The 18,946-nt window shown below is 35.7% G+C and overlaps 1 protein-coding gene across 2 annotated transcripts in view; it reads left to right on the top strand.

Annotated features, from left to right (window-relative positions):
• Positions 1-14,082, top strand: part of Dach1 (dachshund family transcription factor 1) — a 408,415-nt gene extending 394,333 nt beyond the window's left edge. For both annotated transcript variants that reach the window (XM_055609966.1, XM_055609965.1), the window contains one exon: positions 11,322-14,082. In XM_055609966.1, coding sequence (XP_055465941.1) covers positions 11,322-11,359 — 38 coding nt within the window. In that variant the 3' untranslated portion in view covers positions 11,360-14,082. The remainder of the gene's footprint in view (positions 1-11,321) is intronic.
• Positions 14,083-18,946: the final 4,864 nt, after the last annotated feature.

The following is an 18,946-nucleotide window of genomic DNA, read 5'->3' as shown; positions in this document are numbered from 1 at the left end:
TTTTTTTTTTTTTTTTTTTTTTTTTTTTTTTTTTTTTTGGTTTGCTTTTTTCCATAAAAGAAGGACTAAGAAGCTGCAACAAAGTTTCTAAAGCTTTGCAGCTTAGAGACTCGGTGCCCTCACAGTTTCTGTATGCAACCACCTGGAGATACTTATCTAGATTTTGACTTTTCTGTCTTTCTGATGCTACAGGAAAGTATCAGAATATGGGACATCTGCTGCTACATCTGAGGCTCCACTGCCAAGCAGGGAAGGCTACAATAGATGTACCACACACCCATAGAGTTCTAGAAGTGGGATTAAGCTGCAGGGAAGTTCATTAAATGACAGCCTAGCCTCAACAGTTTGCAGAAGTGGAAATACACAGACACACTTTGTGCATCAACAACGTGGAAGTCACAGTCTTTATAGGCCAGATCTTGAAAGTGACCTCCAGTTACTTACTCTATATTCTCATCATCAAAAACAAGTCATTAAGCATGACCTACTCTTCAGGGAATGTGATCACTAAGGGTGTGGAGATAGGCATTGCTCTCTACTGTAGAGGATGTTAATAACAGGGCTGGACAGAATACATAAAGTTAGCTGATGGGAATGGAACTGAACATTTAATGAACTCAAATGCCTATCTAACAGTGTGCCAGATGTCCCTGCCAGTTACTAATGCTAATCTCATCCTAGGCTGGTAAATTTTACCTCATGAGCTCTACTTTCTAGAAGTTGCATTCAGTTCAAACACTATTGATTCTTGTGTGCCTCCTTTATAAATGGCATTTCTATCAACAGGCTTTCTTGCCTTTTTGCTAGCATCCTGTCTATTGAAACTCCACAGCTCTGAACTGAACCCTCTTTATAAATTCTACAGTTGAGTGCAGAAAGGACCATTTTATTTAATAGTGCATTGATAACACATGATTGTTCTTACCGACATACTGTCTAAACAGTGCTTGGTGGTTAAATTATGGAACACATGAAAAAAAGCTGTTCCCCACAGAAATGCCTTTTTTTCCTCAAAATTCCATTTATTCGCGAAATCTTTCACGAAAGGTTGCTCATCACTCATCATCTTAGCCCTGGACCAGCATTTCAGTTGAGCTTTGTGTAAATATGTTAAGAAGCCTTTGGAGGCTTGGAACTGCATTCACTCACAATTACCTCCTTAAACAAATATAACCTTTACGAAAATTACCAAATTAGACATGTATGGAAAATAGAAAATGCTAAACATCTAAAATGATGATTTGTTTCTTTCTTACAAACAGGAGAAAATCACTGGATTCTGACAGGAGCTGCCCTTCTAATTACCACCTTTGGTGATGCCCTCCCCACCAGAAATAACACATGAATGTATTCTGAAAACACAATTTATTCGCAGGAATTTGCCTGTCTTTCATAGTTCGGAGAGGATAAAAGGGCTTGATTTGAAAAGTCCCTGCTTGCTTTCTCTTATTTTAGCAAGCAAGGAACCGCGTTTCTGACATACTTTGTTTGAACTAAGCATTGTCCATTCATCTCTTTCCTTCAGATCGGCCCCACATGATTAGTCTTTCCCATCCCTATGTCTTCTTAGTCTTCTTTTTTCTGGGAAAGGAGTGGAAAAACAGACCGCAATAAGAAATTTCATTGTGTTTCCCTTTGCTAGAGGTGGGAGGTCTCACCTCCAATCAAGAGACGCTAACCTATGTGCATAAAACCCCATTCTGACTTGCTGGTACATTAACCATCCTGATGGGTTCTAGTTTCTGACTAATGAATGCTTAATTAGAATGTTCAGAAACACACAAATACTTCATCAGAGCTGACCTATCAGCACTATGCCTTTTCTTTATTTATAGAAAAACAAAACTTTAAATAGCTCTGGGTTTTTTTTCTCTGTTTGAAATAAATGTTTTAAAGGTATTCAAATATTTGTTTCAAACATAGTTAATTAAAGGTGATTTTTAACAACAGATACACACTAGCAAATGCAGTCCTAATTATGAAACAAGTTTTAGAGCTAAGCACACTTCATAAGCTTTACAGTTGTAAGTTTACCTTGACAAGAAGATGGAACAACACACCAGAATCTAGCACGTATCAGCACTGTAATGCCTGAACCAGCTTCCTTTAAAGAACTCTATTAAGAAAATCACTAACCATTCCTGTTCTATATAATACTTGAGTAGGGTTTCTAAGAGGTGTTTCTACCAAACATATAAAAGGTTTAACATGGAGATATAATCAGTGAAACAGTGTATGTGGAGAAATCACATCTTCATCTAGATACTAATTAATATTTGATAGTATATATTAGATTATATATTGTAATTTTATTTCAATGGAATAATCTAGTCTTGAAATTTTATTTTTAACATAAAAATTATAAAAAAAACTTAAGATATACATATGTTTAACTTGTTGAAAACATTATGCAATAAATGTTTTATGAAGTATATGTGTGAAACACTGCCTGGTATCCTAACAATATTTTCTGAATCTGTTAAAAATAAAATTTAAAGCAATGTGAAACTTATATCATAAATCTAAACTAGAAAAGGAATGATAAAGCTGTGAAAAACCTGCCATGTATAAACTACAGAGTTTCATGTATGATTAATATTTTGAATATGTATGTTTTATCATTTTCTCAATCTGATAACATTGAACCATTTGTGAATAAGATATATTTTATAGTTCTTTGCTTGCAAAACAGTGTATTTAGGTTTCAGGGAGGATTTCTTACCACTAGGATGCTCACATTCAAGTACTATCTATTTGTCAGGTTGTAAATATTACATTAACACAATACTTTTATTTTGTCCTTTATCCAAATTCTACTTTTATTATTTGATTCAATAATGTCCTTTATTACATTTCATTTTTACCTTGAGGAATCTATTTTAGGATCAGTTTTTATAAGTTGCTATTTATTTTTAGTCTTTCAAAACTAAATAGCTCTTTAGCTTTAAAATAAATATCATATGAACTGGGTAGTTGTTAAGAACATGGCCTATTTTTTTCTAGGATGTTACTTATTTTGAATTTGATGTTTGCTCAACATTAGATTCAAACATTTTATGTCTTAGACTATATGTGACCTAAGTTAAAGTATGCTCTTTCAGAGTATGGCCTCCACAGGCATACATTGGTCTTCTATTATGTTTTTCTATGAGTTTGGCTTGAATATATTTTCAGGTTGCAGGCAATGCCTCATTTAATAGAAATACATGTGATCTTAATGTATTTTATCTGCTTTAATTAGATTCTAACAAAACTTTTCAAATTTTTATGCATTGGATTAGTTGATGCAGTGAAGATTTTTGAGAGGAAAAATGGTTTGAATCCTGTGATAGTGGTTATAAAAATATTTAGGTTTTACTGAAATTATATACAGACTTGAAAAATAGTTTCTGAAAGTACAGACTAATCATGCTAAAACACTTTTAGAGATAGCCTCCTTTAAATAGTAAAACATCAAATGTAGAATTTTCTCCTGTAAATGCAAAAAAAAAAAATGAGAAATCATCATCATTCCCATTTGTGCACCATCATGGTGATATGTCTTTAAGAACATCCGTGATTATATAGAACTACAGAGAAAGATGCTTCTCTGTTTTGTAAAATACTTTTAATGTTTAGTCAAGTTGGATTGTCTTTCCTATGGAATTAAATTCCAGTTGATCTATAGAGAGTATCATCATGCCTGACAATGAGCGTCTTCTCTAAAACAACGTCACTAATAAGAGGACCTGTGGTACCAGGACTTTGTCTGACCATGTTGGGAAGGTATGTTGCCCTGGGCAGGAGTTGAGTAAGTAATTTCAGGTTCTCTGTGTCTAACAATCTCCATGTGTGTACCTTAAAATGGCTACTTTATAAGTTCTCCAGTTCAGCTTTTGTTGCTCCTGTATCCACTGAGCCCATGTAGAATGGATGTCAATCTGCCCCATGAGGATCCCTAGGTCTGATTCCACCTGTTAAAGGAATCAAGTTGTCATTGTTTTGTTTGCTCCTTGCTATTTGTGCTTATCTAGAGTCCCTCTTAGCAATGTCTTATTCACCGCCTTTGTCTAAAGGTCATTTTTTTTTTAAAATCAGCCTATGAACTATAGCTTTTAATAGCCTTCTGAAACCTAGCCTGTGTTTGCTCTCAGGCATTTTCTTCTTAAAAATTATTTGAGTAGTTTTCGTTTTTTTTTCTAATTTTTTAAAATTATTTATTTATTTTATTATTATTATTAATTACACTTTATTCATTTTGTATCCCCCCATACGTCCCTCCCTCATCCCCTCCCGATCCCACCATTCCTCCCCTTTCTGCATGCATGCCCCTCCCCAAGTCCACTGATAGGGGAGGTCCCCCTCTCCTTCCTTCTGATCTTAATCTATCAGATCTCATCAGGAGTGGCTGCATTGTCATCTTCTGTGGCCTGGTAAGGCTGCTCCCCCCTCAGGGGGAGGTGATCAAAGAGCAGGCTAATCAGTTCATGTCAGAGGCAGTTCCTCTTCCCATTACTATGTAACCCACTTGGAAACTGAACTGCCATGGGCTACATCTGTGCAGGGGTTCTAGGTTATCTCCATGAATAGTCCTTGGTTGGAATATGAGTCTCTGGGAAGTTCCCTGTGTTCAAATTTTATTGTTCTGTTGCTCTCCTTGTGGAGACCCTGTCCTCTCCAGCTCTTGTTATTTCCCACTTCTTACATAAAATTCCATTCACTCTGCCTGACAGTTGACCATCAGGCTCAGCATCTGCTTTGATAGTCTGCAGGGCAGAGGCTTTCAGAGGCCCTCTGTGGCAGGTTCCTAGGTTGTTTCCTGTTTTCTTCTTCTGGCTTTCAGAGGCCCTCTATAGCAGGTTCCTAGGTTGTTTCCTGTTCTCTTCTTCTTCTGATGTCCATCCTCTTTGCCTTTCAGGATGGGGATTGAGCATTTTAGTTAGGGTCCTCTCTTTTGCTTAGTTTGTTTAGATGTACCGATTTTAGTGGGTTTATCCTATGTTGTATGTTTATATGAGTGAGTATATACCGTGTGTGTCTTTTTGCTTCTGGGACAACTCACTCAGGATGATCCTTTCCAGGTCCCACCATTCTTAATGGTAATTTTTATTCTCATTTTGGCCATCATCAAGAGCTGTGTTTGAGGTTCTAGGGGTTAGTTACATGATAGAGTGTTTGAAAGGCTTTTTAGTGTGAAAAATAGACAAACCTGTTTTCTGTTGGATAGATAAACAGTAGATAAATTGTGTAAGACCTTGGCTTTAATGCTCCAAACTCCCTGAAAAATAAAATAGTTTTTTTCATATATTATTTGTATGCTGGCTTAGCAATAAAACTTAGTAATAAAAAGGTTATTTATTTTGAGTTCAACTGTTTGTACTGTTAGATAATGTGCTACCTACTTCTTATACTGGTTTATTGAAATCACACAGACATTATGTGTTACCTTTGGGCTTTAGTCAATATCTGTACACTCTAATAGTACCACATGTTCATGAGAAAAACACACAAACAAGACAGGAACAGTTCTCTTCAAATGTGATCCAATGCAATGGGCTTATTCTTCAGTTGTAAACTTAAGTTCAAATTAAAAAAAAATAGTTGCAGCATTGTTCAGTTTTGACTTTTTAATTATGTTGGAATATAACCCCAGATATATTAGTGCCCAAACATCTGGAAATTGCTTGCACTGTTGCTATCTGCATTTCATGAGAAGAAATTATGTTTACTCAGAATCCTCCTATAAACTGGTTTGTGCTCAACATCAGTTTCTCTTAAAATATTTCTCATGTTCAATGTAGACTTTGTGTCTCTGCTTCTTTGCTTTAGCAGTAGCAGAATGTTCTTACTCTAAATATAAAATTATAAAAAAGCAAGAAACAATATTTTCTTTAATTAGCCTCTTCCTTTGGGGGTTTTAGAAGAAGGGTTATGACTTGACAAAGATCCTTCCCATCTGTTCCTGTTTGTTTCCTTTTATTTTGACTTCCTTTCGTTGTCTTATCAAATATCACATGAATCATTAACATTTGTTTTCATCGCTTGTTTTGATTTCCTTTGCTTCACATGATTAAGAAATTATATTGAGACAAGGTTAAGGCTAACATATTTTATATTAATCTCATATTCTTTAAGCAAATATTAAACTTTCTCAATCCATGATTTTATATGTTTGCTTTTTTTCTGTGTTAATATTTTCCTCCACTCAATAGAAGTAAAGGCTGTGTGCACACAACTGTTTTGTGAAAGCTGCACTAAATTGCAGGTGTCTGATATGGGTTTTGAATACATAGATGCAAATTTTAATAAAGCTACTTTTTCACAGGATATTGACTTTTTATGCAAAGATAGGTAAAAGATCCTGGCAAGTGTTTGTTAGGAACAAAACTAAAACATGCATCCATTTCTATGTTTTGTGATATTTTTTTCTCAATACTTTCCTTGTACTGATAGTCACCCATTGTTGAATGAGATTCTTGTAAACCTAATAAACAATTTGATATTGCTATTTATATGTTATCTTCTGTTACAAAATTAAGTGATGTGATTGATAGAATAATATCTCACTAGTTTTATAAAACTTATTTTCATTTAATAGTGTGGTTTTTACATATGGAATAGGAAATGTAGTTTTTATTAGATATTATAAATAACTTCAAATAATAACCAAAACTTAGACCCAGAAACTAAACTTATTTTTCTAGCACAAAAAACAGTCAGAAATTTTGTGAAAGAGTCCCTTTTCTTTACATCTTTCTCATAAAAATCAATATTATATAAAATACATGAACTTAATATAGGCTTATTTCATGATTTTGAATGCTAATATTAAACTAGGACAGAATGCTGGATTCAGTGTTTGATTGTTAGAACATGTGCCTAGCATTTCAAGCCCTCTGAGTTCAATTTCCAGAACAAAAATAAATAAAAGAACAATGTCTTAATTAAGTTCATTTTTATGAAGATATTTAAAATATTTCTTCATTTTGTTGTCTGTAGGTTTAAGTCTGCATAATAATAAGCAGCATACAAAAATTCACACCTGTGATAAACTATTCCATGATCAAGACACTTTCGTGTGTACCAAATTATGGCTGCAAGTATCAAATCACAATGAACTTTGAAACTATTAGGAATTTGTAATTTAAATAGTTTCACTCAACCCCTACTCCCAAATGCTTTTAATTAGAACAGACTTTTTAATTAAGTACTCCCATGCACAAAGTTTAGCCTGATGATTTTCTTGTCATATCAACCTCCCATACAAAGGCAAATAATCATTGTGTCAAAGAAAAACTGGGGCTTTTCTTTATTGAAACTAGAATGTAAGAACTCCACTTTTGATTACATGCTATTCAAACTAAAGGGAAGCCTTTGCCCTTAGAGCAGAGCAAAAGGGATCAACCATGAGCAGGAAGTACAAGTCAGAGACTCTGAATTTCAAGTGTTTGCTAGTTAAGGAAAAGATGGGTAATGGAGTAGACACAGAATTTGTATTGCAGAATCAACACACTTGCATTTGCTGTTCTGAGAAAATACGTGAGATGCTAAGATTCTTCAGATAGTAAAATTCTTATTTGGGTAAAATACCTATATTTTTTAGTTACAGAAAGTGTAATCAACGCTTTAGAATTGTATTTGTCCAGACAATGCATTTTTACAATTTATTTTTCTCATATTCACCTTCACTCCTGCCAATCCACCCCCACAACCCCAACCCTAACAAAATTCCTGTCTTTATCCACATTTTCTAATAATCCCGGAGTTCTACTTGTGCTGCCCACATACATATAACATATATATTATATATTATACATAAATTATATGTATGTATATATTATATATGTATATAATATATTATATGTATTATATATATTATATGTATATATGTGTGTGTATATATATATAAATATATACACTCATGGTGTGGGTTTATCCACTAGAGCATAGTCTACCTACCAGGGCTAACATCTTTAACAAAAACCAAATCTTTTTTCTCTAGAAGCCGTCAACTCTCAATAGCTTCTAGTGAGTAAGGGGCTTCTGATACCCTCCCTCCTCCATGCTTGAATGTGGAGTGGCTCAGTGGTTGCCAGTCTTGAGCAGCCAACCACAGCTGCTGCTAGGTCATGAGCTGAGTGATGCTAGATGTTCAGAAGACACTGTGACCCTCCAGTCCCCCTATCTCCGGCTCTTACAAAAGCCGTTTTGCTTGATCCTTCAGAATGGATCCTCAATCTGGCAGGAGAGGGGGGAGCATGATGTAAGTTCCCATTTTTGCCTGAGCTCCACAGATACATAATCTCTGTGATTTCACCTGCTGTAAGGTTTGGTATTAAGCCCTGTCCTCTGTACCAAGTAACTTTGATGAAATTTGAGAGGATCGCTATTCTATGGGTCTAGAGATATAAATCTGGAAGAGAATTTGATGCCATGACAATTGAACAAAATAATAGAAGTAAGTCCACTCTTGGGATCTAGAAGCCCCTTGGTCTTAGCCAGTTGTACATTATCAGGCATACCCTTCCTCCTGTGGTGCTGGCCTTAAACCCAATAAGAAAGCAGTTGTTAACTCCAATACATTTGTGACACTGTTGATATATCCATGGGGATATCTTGCTACGCTGGTCATGTTGACTTTCATACCTCTTGCTCCCTGCATAGCACTTGCTGGTTTTATAAAGGAGGGATCCTGATCAGTGCCAAATTAATTTTGCCATGGTTGTGTCAGTAAAATGTGCAGTGTCTGAGCGAGACACTTACCATGACTCTTACCATGAGAATACAGTGGGCAACCAAGAGCAATGACAATAGCCTGAGTTGTTTAAGGGACCTTGTGAACAATCATAACCAACAAATCAAGAGAAAGTTTCCACATCTGGCATTGGGATTTTAAATTTTCAACTTCAGACTTCAAAGAGAAACTTGATACCTCATGCAGGAAAACTAAAATTAATATCTTCTATTTTAATGTGTGTGTTTGTGAAGTTTATGAAATAGTACATGTCCACATGGTCTTTTCAAACATCCTTAATGTTAGTTCTGCACATTTCAACCCTCTCAGCTGCCCTACTCTCCCATCTGTCTCCACACTTAAAACTTAATAACCTTTAATGTATCTTTAGCACAATGTAAGCTTGGAAAAATGTTAGTTCTACTGATAATCACTATTGTTGAATTCTTTGAGATGAAAGTTTTTATTCATTTGGGTATATCTTGCAATACTTTTGATAAAATTCACTCAGTATCAATAATAGATATTTTCCGTGGCTACTCGAGCACACAGAAATACATAAGCATAACATAGGGAGTAGTGGTACAATTCTTGTAGAAGGTTATGTAGTAAGGGGGTATGAATGGAATATGGATCACAAAGGCAGTCCTAAGACTGGAGGGGTGATCCAGTGATTAAGAGTATTCCATAGGACATGAGCTTGATTCCTAGGTTGGAGAGCTAACAACCTTCTGTAACTCCAAATTCAAGAGATCTTATGTTCTCTTCTGGCCTCTGTGATGCAGCCATGTACATACGGTATCTACTTACACATGCCGCGCATCCAAGCACGTGCAAAGAAAACAGTTAGTATTATGGTTGTTGTGTTTTAAAATTCAACACATTCAATAGTATTTCAGTCAAATTTTTAAACTTAAACTTTGTAGCATCTGGATTATTTTTTTTAAAAAACACATGTTGTTTCCTCGAACGTTTAACGTTTGGGCTAGTGAGATGACCCAGTGTGTCAGGGTGATTGCCTGATGATCTGAATTCATAGATGGAGAAAACTGGTTCCTGTAAATTGTCTTCTGACAAACCCCACCACACACATCTTTGAATGGTGGAATGCACACACAAACCCACATGCATACATACACACCTTCATACAATAATTAAATACCTTTTAACAGATTAACACTGCCACATCAAAACAGTTAAGACTAAGACAAGCACTGTGATAATCATTCTGCTTCTAATATTTCCAGGGACACAGATATGGCTGTTTCTTTCATGTGACTTACCTGTTTGGAGGTTCAAATCTATATTTAAGGTTCACATACTAGAAAACAAATCTCAGACAGCTTTAAAATTACGATAATTTAAGGGGCAGAAGAGTAAATTATACAGAAAGAGTACTAACTTCCAGACTTGTAAAAATAGGCTGAGCATATCCTTAGGAAATAGAGCCTAGATTGTTGTGAAGTGGGATGGTCAGGATCATGACGCTTTGTGCCACAATGGAAGCAATATTTTAAGTCTGCAAATTATGCTAATGGAAAACATGTCAGTAATGTGGAATTGGCCCGATCATTGTTTCTATGAGGAAAAAAAAAACTTTATGATTGACAGAAGTTTTGTATATACCTGCTTTAGATTGTATAACAGCACTTAACCGAGATGCTTAAATACTTTTCTGTTTTCTGAATTCTGTTCTAGGCTGTTTCTATTTCCTTTTAGATTGAGTATGGACAGCACTAGACACTTTGCAAACATTTACACTGATACTTATTTTTCAAAGTTTGGAAAGTGTTTTTTTTTTTTTTTTCAATCGTTGTACCCTCTCCTGTAGCTGTGAAAACTTGAAATTCTGCTATAATTACATACAGCTGGAGGTTAGGTCAACAACATAGGGGGCAGGTTAAAATGTAAGATGGAAGGAAAATCGACTTGTGTTTTGTTTGTGTTTTACATTGGGTAATTATTTTTCTGTTTCTTATTTGTGCTTCATTGAAGTAGCTTATACAGTATGTCCAAGATTTCACAATTTCATTTCCACAAAATTATGGTTTAATCTTGGGTCATATAATTAGATCTCAACATTTATTTCTTGAGTTCATCTCACCGCAGTGAAGAAAAGCTCTGCTTTTTTGATGGTTAAATTAACATTGGTGGCTTTCAAGTAAATAGCAACGCATGAGCACAATTGTTATACCACACAGCATACTTAACAACGCTGCTGGAAAGTGAGCTGGCTTTCGGGATGGAGACACACCTGAGCGCATTCCCAGAAAATTCGTTTCTGCAAGCTTGGTGGAAGTAATTGTCATTCCAGAGAAAGTCAGTAGCTTTGCATATCAGTCATGCACACACGCACATACTCTTATCTATTTCCCGAGTGGTCTGGAACTGATATCATTGTAGCAAATATATATTTATGAGAACTAAGAATTCTTTATCCTCCTCAATCCCACGAACTCATGTAATTATGAAGTTAATTTTGAGAATGTGTGACAATTGCTACATCCTAAGTAAAATAAAAACCAGAATTTCATAGCAAATTTCATTTTTATATGCACATTTGTCCCTCGAATATTGCACCATTAATTATTTTTATTGTTTGTTTTAGATGGAAGACTGTATTTGAAAACTACCGTCATGTACTGAATCTTTCCTGTTGAAGAAATCCATCATCTACGATAGAACTCTGGAGTCAGACACTCATTGTCCGAAAGTTCAGGAAAAAAACCAATAAGTCCAAGGAACTTCTTCAATTTTGTGTGTTAACGTTCTTTAACATTTAAGTATTCCACGGAAGCAGAAATGTTTTCTGCATTGATTTTTCACCAGTGGTTCATACAAGAGACTGATAATGTTTATAAAAGTACACATATCAAACTTCGTACAGTTAATAACTCACCTGTGCTACAGGACCCTTGATACAGAGTTAAACATGGGTCTGAGGAAGACCTAGCTTTGGTTTGTTTTCTTTTTGTTCTTCTTAATGGGATGAACCATTGTTCCTCTTCGGAAAATTCTGTAACTGAGCACATCAACAGACTTTGTAGCAGTGTTCACCCAGACTTACAGAATTATGTCCCACAGAAGCCAGCAAGAATACATGGGGATGAACTTTTAAAGGGGCATGGAGGACTCTGGAGGGAAAATGAGTGGAGTGAGAGTATTCTGTTACATTCAATTTTAAACTCTGTAATTGCAGGTTTTCTCCTGAAGACTTTTTTCATATACTTTCTGAAAGACCAACAAACGGATGTTAACAACTCAATGAAATTACATTTTGCATAGCTGAAAAAGAAGCATTGAATATAAGCCAAAACGTTTCACTGACGGTCTCTTTTTCTTAAAGATAAAATATATATAAATATATATAAATATAACATGTTTTCATTCCAAACTGGTAGTGGTATATAGGAGTAAAAATAACAATGTTGCTTCTTATTCGAACTGTTGGTCACATGTACAGTATATAAACATAAAATTCACAGGAAGGTATTATGTATGCAGTAGTATACTAGCGTTTAGGAAATGAAAATTTTAGAAACTATGTTTTGTCACCCTGTTGGTCAGAAAGATGTCTTTCTGGTTTTAACGCATGCAGGCATGTAAATATTTGTCTGGAGTCACAGTATTAATGAATGAGATCTTATGCATCTGGTGACATCAGAACTCTGTATCAGCTACTTTTATTTGTATATTGATCCCTAGTCGGTGCCCCAAACCGCACTACAGAGGATGAATTGTGGCTGACCGGTAAATCAAAACACCAGAGATATTTTTATATGTTAATGTCATATTATGTTAATGTTGCTGAAAGACAAAACTTAACAAGCCCTTGGTGTATTGGTCCAATACCCTGTAGCCCTGAGTGATGAAGTTAAACTGTGCTGTGCTCCCCGCCCTGCTCAGAGGGAAGGGTGGCTCCCTGTTATTTTCGCTGTCTTTTTGAAAGTTACAGTCTGTGTTTTCACATTTGTGCATATAACTGGAAGTAAAGCTGCAAACAGTGTTTCTTACATGCTGGAGTTACCTTTGTTTTCACACATAGGGAGTAACCCTTCTAAAGACTTACACGGAACAGTGCGGTTGCTGTGCGCTTTATGATTTTCTGACATCTTAAAATTTTATGAATATAATATTTTTATTACCTTAAAACAACAAAATAATAAATCTGAAAAAGGTAGCGTCAGTGCTTAAAGATACTTCTAATTGGGTAATCCCATTCCTTGGTTAAGAAAAAAAGTTCCCTGCTAGGGATCCTGTGTCACTGAGCTCCGGTAATTTTTAGGTCTTCCTTGCAGTTCTAAAACACAACTAATTCTTGGTTGTAACTTGCTATTAACAGGATAAATCCATGTTTTAATACCACAAAGGGTTATATGTAGAGTTCTTCTTTGAGCTTGCTTTAAAAGGGATTAATATTTTAATGGAAAATATTGTTAGCAACTGCTTTGGAAAAACTTGGTTTTCTGAACCTAATTCTTCCATGATCATGTTTTGTTTTTTCAGCAAAAGAGATTCTATTTCTTCTTAAATGTATCTTTTCTTAATTTTCCTACATACAGTCTTTAAAGGATTACAACACTTAAAATCTGATGGACTTGTGGCAAGCTTTGGAATCATACGTTTTTTTTTTTTTTTTAACAGACTGTTTTTGTTGTTTTTGTTGTTTTTGTTTTTTAAAGACTACAACTTACATAGGTAGGAGAGTTGGCCATTGCTCTGCTCCTGGCATAGAGTCACCTGTTAAGTGGGGTAAATAGTTTTAAAATACATATGTGAAAGACCTCTGAGAATGCGTTAGTGTTTGGTTCAACATAAAAGGATATTTTAGGAGGATTGAAGACAAAAGCTGTCTGCTATATGTTAAGAGACTCTTATTAACCTGTTGTAAATATTACAATTCACAAAATGTTATTGTAAGTTTGTAACTTAATTTTTTCCTCTTTTTAGTTAAACAGGTTTGTTTAGGAATTTGCGTTTTGGTGTAAGCAAGTAAAATTGTGCCCACTTTATGGTTTCCATGCTTTTGTATCTTACAAATATTAACGTCTAGTTGTTCTATATTAAAACCATATTTGCGCTCTATGCAAGCCCTTGGAACAGAACATACTCATCTTCATGTAGGACCTATGAAAATTGTCTATTTTTATCTATATATTTAAAGTTTTCTAAAAATGATAAAAGGTTATTACGAATTTTGTTGTACAAAATCTGTACAAAAATCTGTTTTTACATCCTAATGCAAGAATTGGAAATTTTTCTATGGTAGCCTAGTTATTTGAGCCTGGTTTCAATGTGAGAACCACGTTTCCCGTTATTGTATTTAATTTTCTTTTTCTTTTCAACAATCTCCTAATAAAAATGTCTGAAATCGCCTTGTGACTTTATTTACCATTGGTCTTTATTATAGTTTCTGAGATGCATTACATTGAAGGAATATTTACTTTCTAATGGGAGGCATCTAAAAACAACATAAGTCAGCTCTTTGCAATGCTCAGGGAGCAATGCTCAATGATTTTATTTAACATGCAACCGCTTCTATCTCTAATATGAATTACTGTGGTGAAAAACATCATAAAAGCACACTCTGTAGTTATTGTTTAACAAGCAGATTTTCCATATTTTGTTTCTTGCCAGCTAAGCAAACTGCCCACATATACATGATTTATTTATGTACATTTCTCAGTTTATGAAGCTGTTATTTGTACCTTTTTCCTTTATCTTTTTATATTCCCATGATTCTTATTTCACAAAGCTTTGTGCTGAATAATGTAAAGCAGACATGTTGATGGAACAAAATATATAATTCCAGTATCTGTAAGAGTGTGGATTTGTAACTATAACCCCATGGTTTTCTTTCAACTACATCATCAGAAAAATGCCATTAGTAACTTGAAATTACAATACACTTTAATAGCATATAAATACTTTAATCAATCTACAATACAACCTTTGAAAACATATTGGGTTGTTTTTGCTGTGAATATTCTAAACATTTATAAGACAATGGAAAATTTGATTTTTTTTCTTGGTTAAAATGAATGATCTCAGTGAATTCATGAAACAGAATATTAAAAAAAAACGATAGCTTCCTTAATAAAAAATAGACGATGTTTCTATGACCAGTACTAATAGATTCTGTCTTCTGTCTATGTATTTATGCCAGTAAGACTTATGTTAAGATGCCATAATAATCTGTGAGTTAGTAGAATTTGGTGGTAATGTAGGTTTTCTCCATGTGCTATAGATCCAGAATTGTCTTAAAAATATAAGTCACGGGCTGCATTTTAAGATGTAGAAAAGTAGAGATGCTAATAGAGTTAAAACATTATTGCAAAAAAATGTAGAAAGTACCAGTTTTATGTGATTGTTAGTTGCTTACATTTTTGTTTAATATGCATAATTAATATAGAAAAGCTGAACCAATTCTCAAATATTCATTTAAACGTATTCACAAATAAGACCTCTCTGCTCAAGAAACTGCTGCCCTAAATGTTGTAATGATCAAAATGGAAAACTCAAATGTCCCAGGGAAGTTCTAATTTTGTTGGAATAGGATCAAACGATACACAGAACCTTTGTAATAGACATCGATGGATATTGCTAAAGTGTTTGCTTAGACACGCTCCCAACAGGTAGCAATCATGTAATAACCTTTCACTTTTACGTTAATCTCCTAGACAACAGTGAAAGATTATTTGACAAAAGGATAAGAGTTTTAAAAAGGAAAAACACTTTTTTTTTTTTTTTACAAATAAACCACCACGTCTGTTATTCTTTTTTTTATATTATTTGTCTAGGCATTTCAATTGCTGCATTTTTCTTATCAATGCTCAAAAACCTTTTAAGGTAAGTAGTACATTCACACTCACACAAAAACAATGTAATAAATATATTATGACATATTCAGAATATTGACAATAAATGGGCAATATTTAAGTCTTATTTAACATTTGTGTGTTGATAAGGTAAGTAATGGTACAAAATCATTCAAACAAAGCATCTGCTAAATGCTAATTCTGCCTAAAGTAAGTAAAAAGTATAATGAAAATGAATCTTCTCCCATAAAAAATATTCTGGCCATAATTTCCTTTTCCTCAACTCCTCTCAGCTCTTTCTTTTGTGTTTTCTCCTTCTCCCCCAGTTCCACTCCTCCTCTGTTTCCCTTCAGAGAAAAGCAGGCCTCCAAGAGACCACAACCAAACAGGACAAACAAGATACAATAAGACAACATAAAAGCTCACACACTAAAGCTATCCAAGGCAACCCAACAGGAGGGAAAGAGTCTCAAAAACAGGCAAAGGAGTCAGAGGCATGCGGGCTTCGACAGTGAGGAGTCCCACAAAACACCATGCCATCAGACACATTCATTACTGAAGTCTAGGTTTGGTATTCGAAGGGAGAGCCTAGGCAGGGTGTAGATCTGGCAGCCAGCTGGTGATTCAGCACTTTCTCTGAGGGCAATTCTCCAGGGTAGGAACTGATTGCTACAGATGACCATGGTTTCCACTGATAGTGTCAAACTGATGGGCCAAAATTAAATTGCTGTTGGAGGGCCCTTGCTGATGCCTTCTTGGCTTGGGCTTATGCCTCTTAAGGCAAGCAAGGGCTTAGGACTCTTAGCTCCACGGGTGCTTTCCAGTAGTAGTGGCAAAGAGTCTAAAGAGAAAGAAAGAAAGAGGGGAGAGAAAAAGGCCACATACACACACAGACAGACACACACACACACACACACACACACACACACACACTTGATGAAATGAACCAGCAGGTAGGTTACAACAGACTTCTCTTTATTTAACATCTTTTCATTTAGCTTCTCTTACAGGCTTCTTCTAGTTTACATATATACATACACATACATATATACATACACATTCACATATTGGGTGGATGGAGCGAACTAGAGATCCTTCTCCAACCGAAAGAACCTTTCATACATACATATTACACATTCACACATATTGGTGGATGGAACAAACCCTGAAAAGTGAGTTCCAAACCACACTTTGTTCTTTTTCCATAGCTTAGATCTCACAGCAAAATCTTTCAAGCAGTACAGTGGTTAATTTCTATTTTTCTTATGTAAATCATGACAATCAGTATATGTAAATTCTCATCCAGCTTTTCTTTACTGGCATGCTGCAGTTTGTGGTTACAAAGAATCAATTATCTTAAAAATAATCTCTTAAACATCTTAAAAAATGACCAAACTAAACTTTTATATATATATATAAAAACAAGCAGCCATTTTTATTTTAAAACTTCAAAGTGCACATCTACTTATTAATTAGGAATAGTGCTTCCTCAAGATCCAGCTATACCATTCCTAGGCAATTATTCAAAATATGCTCAAGTACACAACAATGACATTTTTTCAGCCATGTTTGTAACAGTTTTATTGGTAATAGTCATAACCTGGAAACAACCCAGATGTCCCTCAATGAAGGAATGAATACAGAATTTGTGGTACATTTACACAATGGAATACTACTCAGGAGTTAAAAACAAGGAAATCATGAAGTTTGCAGGCAAACGGTGGGAACTGGAAAAGATCATCCTGAGTGAGGTATCCCAGAAAGAGAACAACACACATGGTATATACTCACTTATAAGTGGATACTAAACATATAATATAGGATAAACCTACTAAAATCTGTACACCTAAAGAAGCTGAGCTAGAAGGAATACCCTGGGTAAGATGATCAATCTTCACTCAGAAAGGCAGACTGGACGGACATTGGATGAAGGAGAAAACAGGAAACACAGGAGCCTACCACAGAGGGCCTCTGAAAGACTCTACCAGCAGTGTACCAAAGCAGATACTGAGATTAGTAAACAAACTTTGGGTCAAGCGCAGGAAATCTTAGGAAAGAAGGGGGAGATAGTAAGACCTGGAAGGACAGAAGTTCCACAAGGAGAGCAACAGAACCAAAATATCTGGGCACAGGGGTTTTTCTGAGACTGATAATCCAACCAAGGACCATTCATGCAGATAACCTAGAACCCCTGCTCAGATGTAGCCCATGGCAGCTCAGTCGCCAAGTGGGTACTGTGGTAAGGGGAACAGGGACTATCTCTGATCACCTCCCTCTGAGGGGGAGCAGCCTTGTCAGGCTACAGAGGAGGACAATGCAGCATATTCTGATGAGACCTGATAAGCTAGGGTCAGACGGAAGGGGAGGAGGACCTCCCCTATCAGTGAACTTGGAGAGGGGCATAAGAGGAAATGAGGGAGGGAGAGTGTGATTGGGGTGGGGATGAGGGAGAGGGCTATAGCTATACAAAGCGATAAAGTAATTAATATAATAAATAAAAATTTAATTAAAAATTTTTATTAAGTCATATCAGGAAGCTGAGGGCAAAAACTAGTATAAGAAAATTAGAGATCTGTGGCAGGCTCCTGTCCTGTTCTCTCTTGTACCACTTCTGGAGTCCATTCTGTTTGCCCTTCTGAATGAGAATTAAGCATCTTCCCTAGGGTCCTCCTTGTTGTTTAGCTTTTTTAGGTCTGTAGATTTCAGTATGTTTATCCTATATTATATGGTTAATATCCACTTAGAAGCGAGTATACACCATGCGTGTCTTTCTGCTTCTGGGTTACCTCATTTAGGATGATCTTTTATAGTTCCATCAATTTGCCTGCAAATTTCATGATTCCCATGTTTTTAGTAGCATGTACATTGTGTAAGTATTCCATATTTTTTATCCATTCTTCAGTTGAGAGACATCTAAGTTGTTTCTAGATTCTGGCTATTAGGAATAAAGCTGCTGTAGGGGATCTAAGCAGTTGCAGAGTCTCACAGCCAAACTTCGGACAGCACCCAGGGAGTCTTATGGAAGAAGGGGGAGATAGAAGGACCCAAAGGGGGCAGGAGTCACACAAGGAGACCAACAAAGCCAAAAACACTGGGCCCAGGAGGGACTACAGAGAATGATTCATCAAACTAAGACCATGCTTAAAGACGACCTAGACCCCCTGCTCAGATATAGCCCATAGACGGCTCAGTCTCTATGTGGGTTCCCTAGTAAAGGGAGAAGAGAAAGTCTCTGAAATGAACTCAGTTGCCTGCTCCTTGATCAGTTCTCCTTGGTGGTGTGACCAGGCCACAGAGGAAGAGGATCCAGACAGTCCTGATGGGATCTGATAGGCTAGGGTCAGAGAAGGGAGGGAGGAGGACTTCCCCTAGCAGTAGACTAGGGGGCAGGGATAGGGGAGGAATAGGGAGGGAA

Source organism: Psammomys obesus, unplaced genomic scaffold, assembly GCF_907164565.1.
Source record: "Psammomys obesus unplaced genomic scaffold, mPsaObe1.curated_primary_1811, whole genome shotgun sequence".
NCBI classification, from domain to species: domain Eukaryota; kingdom Metazoa; phylum Chordata; class Mammalia; order Rodentia; family Muridae; genus Psammomys; species Psammomys obesus.
Note: the sequence above shows the minus strand (reverse complement) of the source record. Positions and strands in the feature narration are given on the sequence as shown.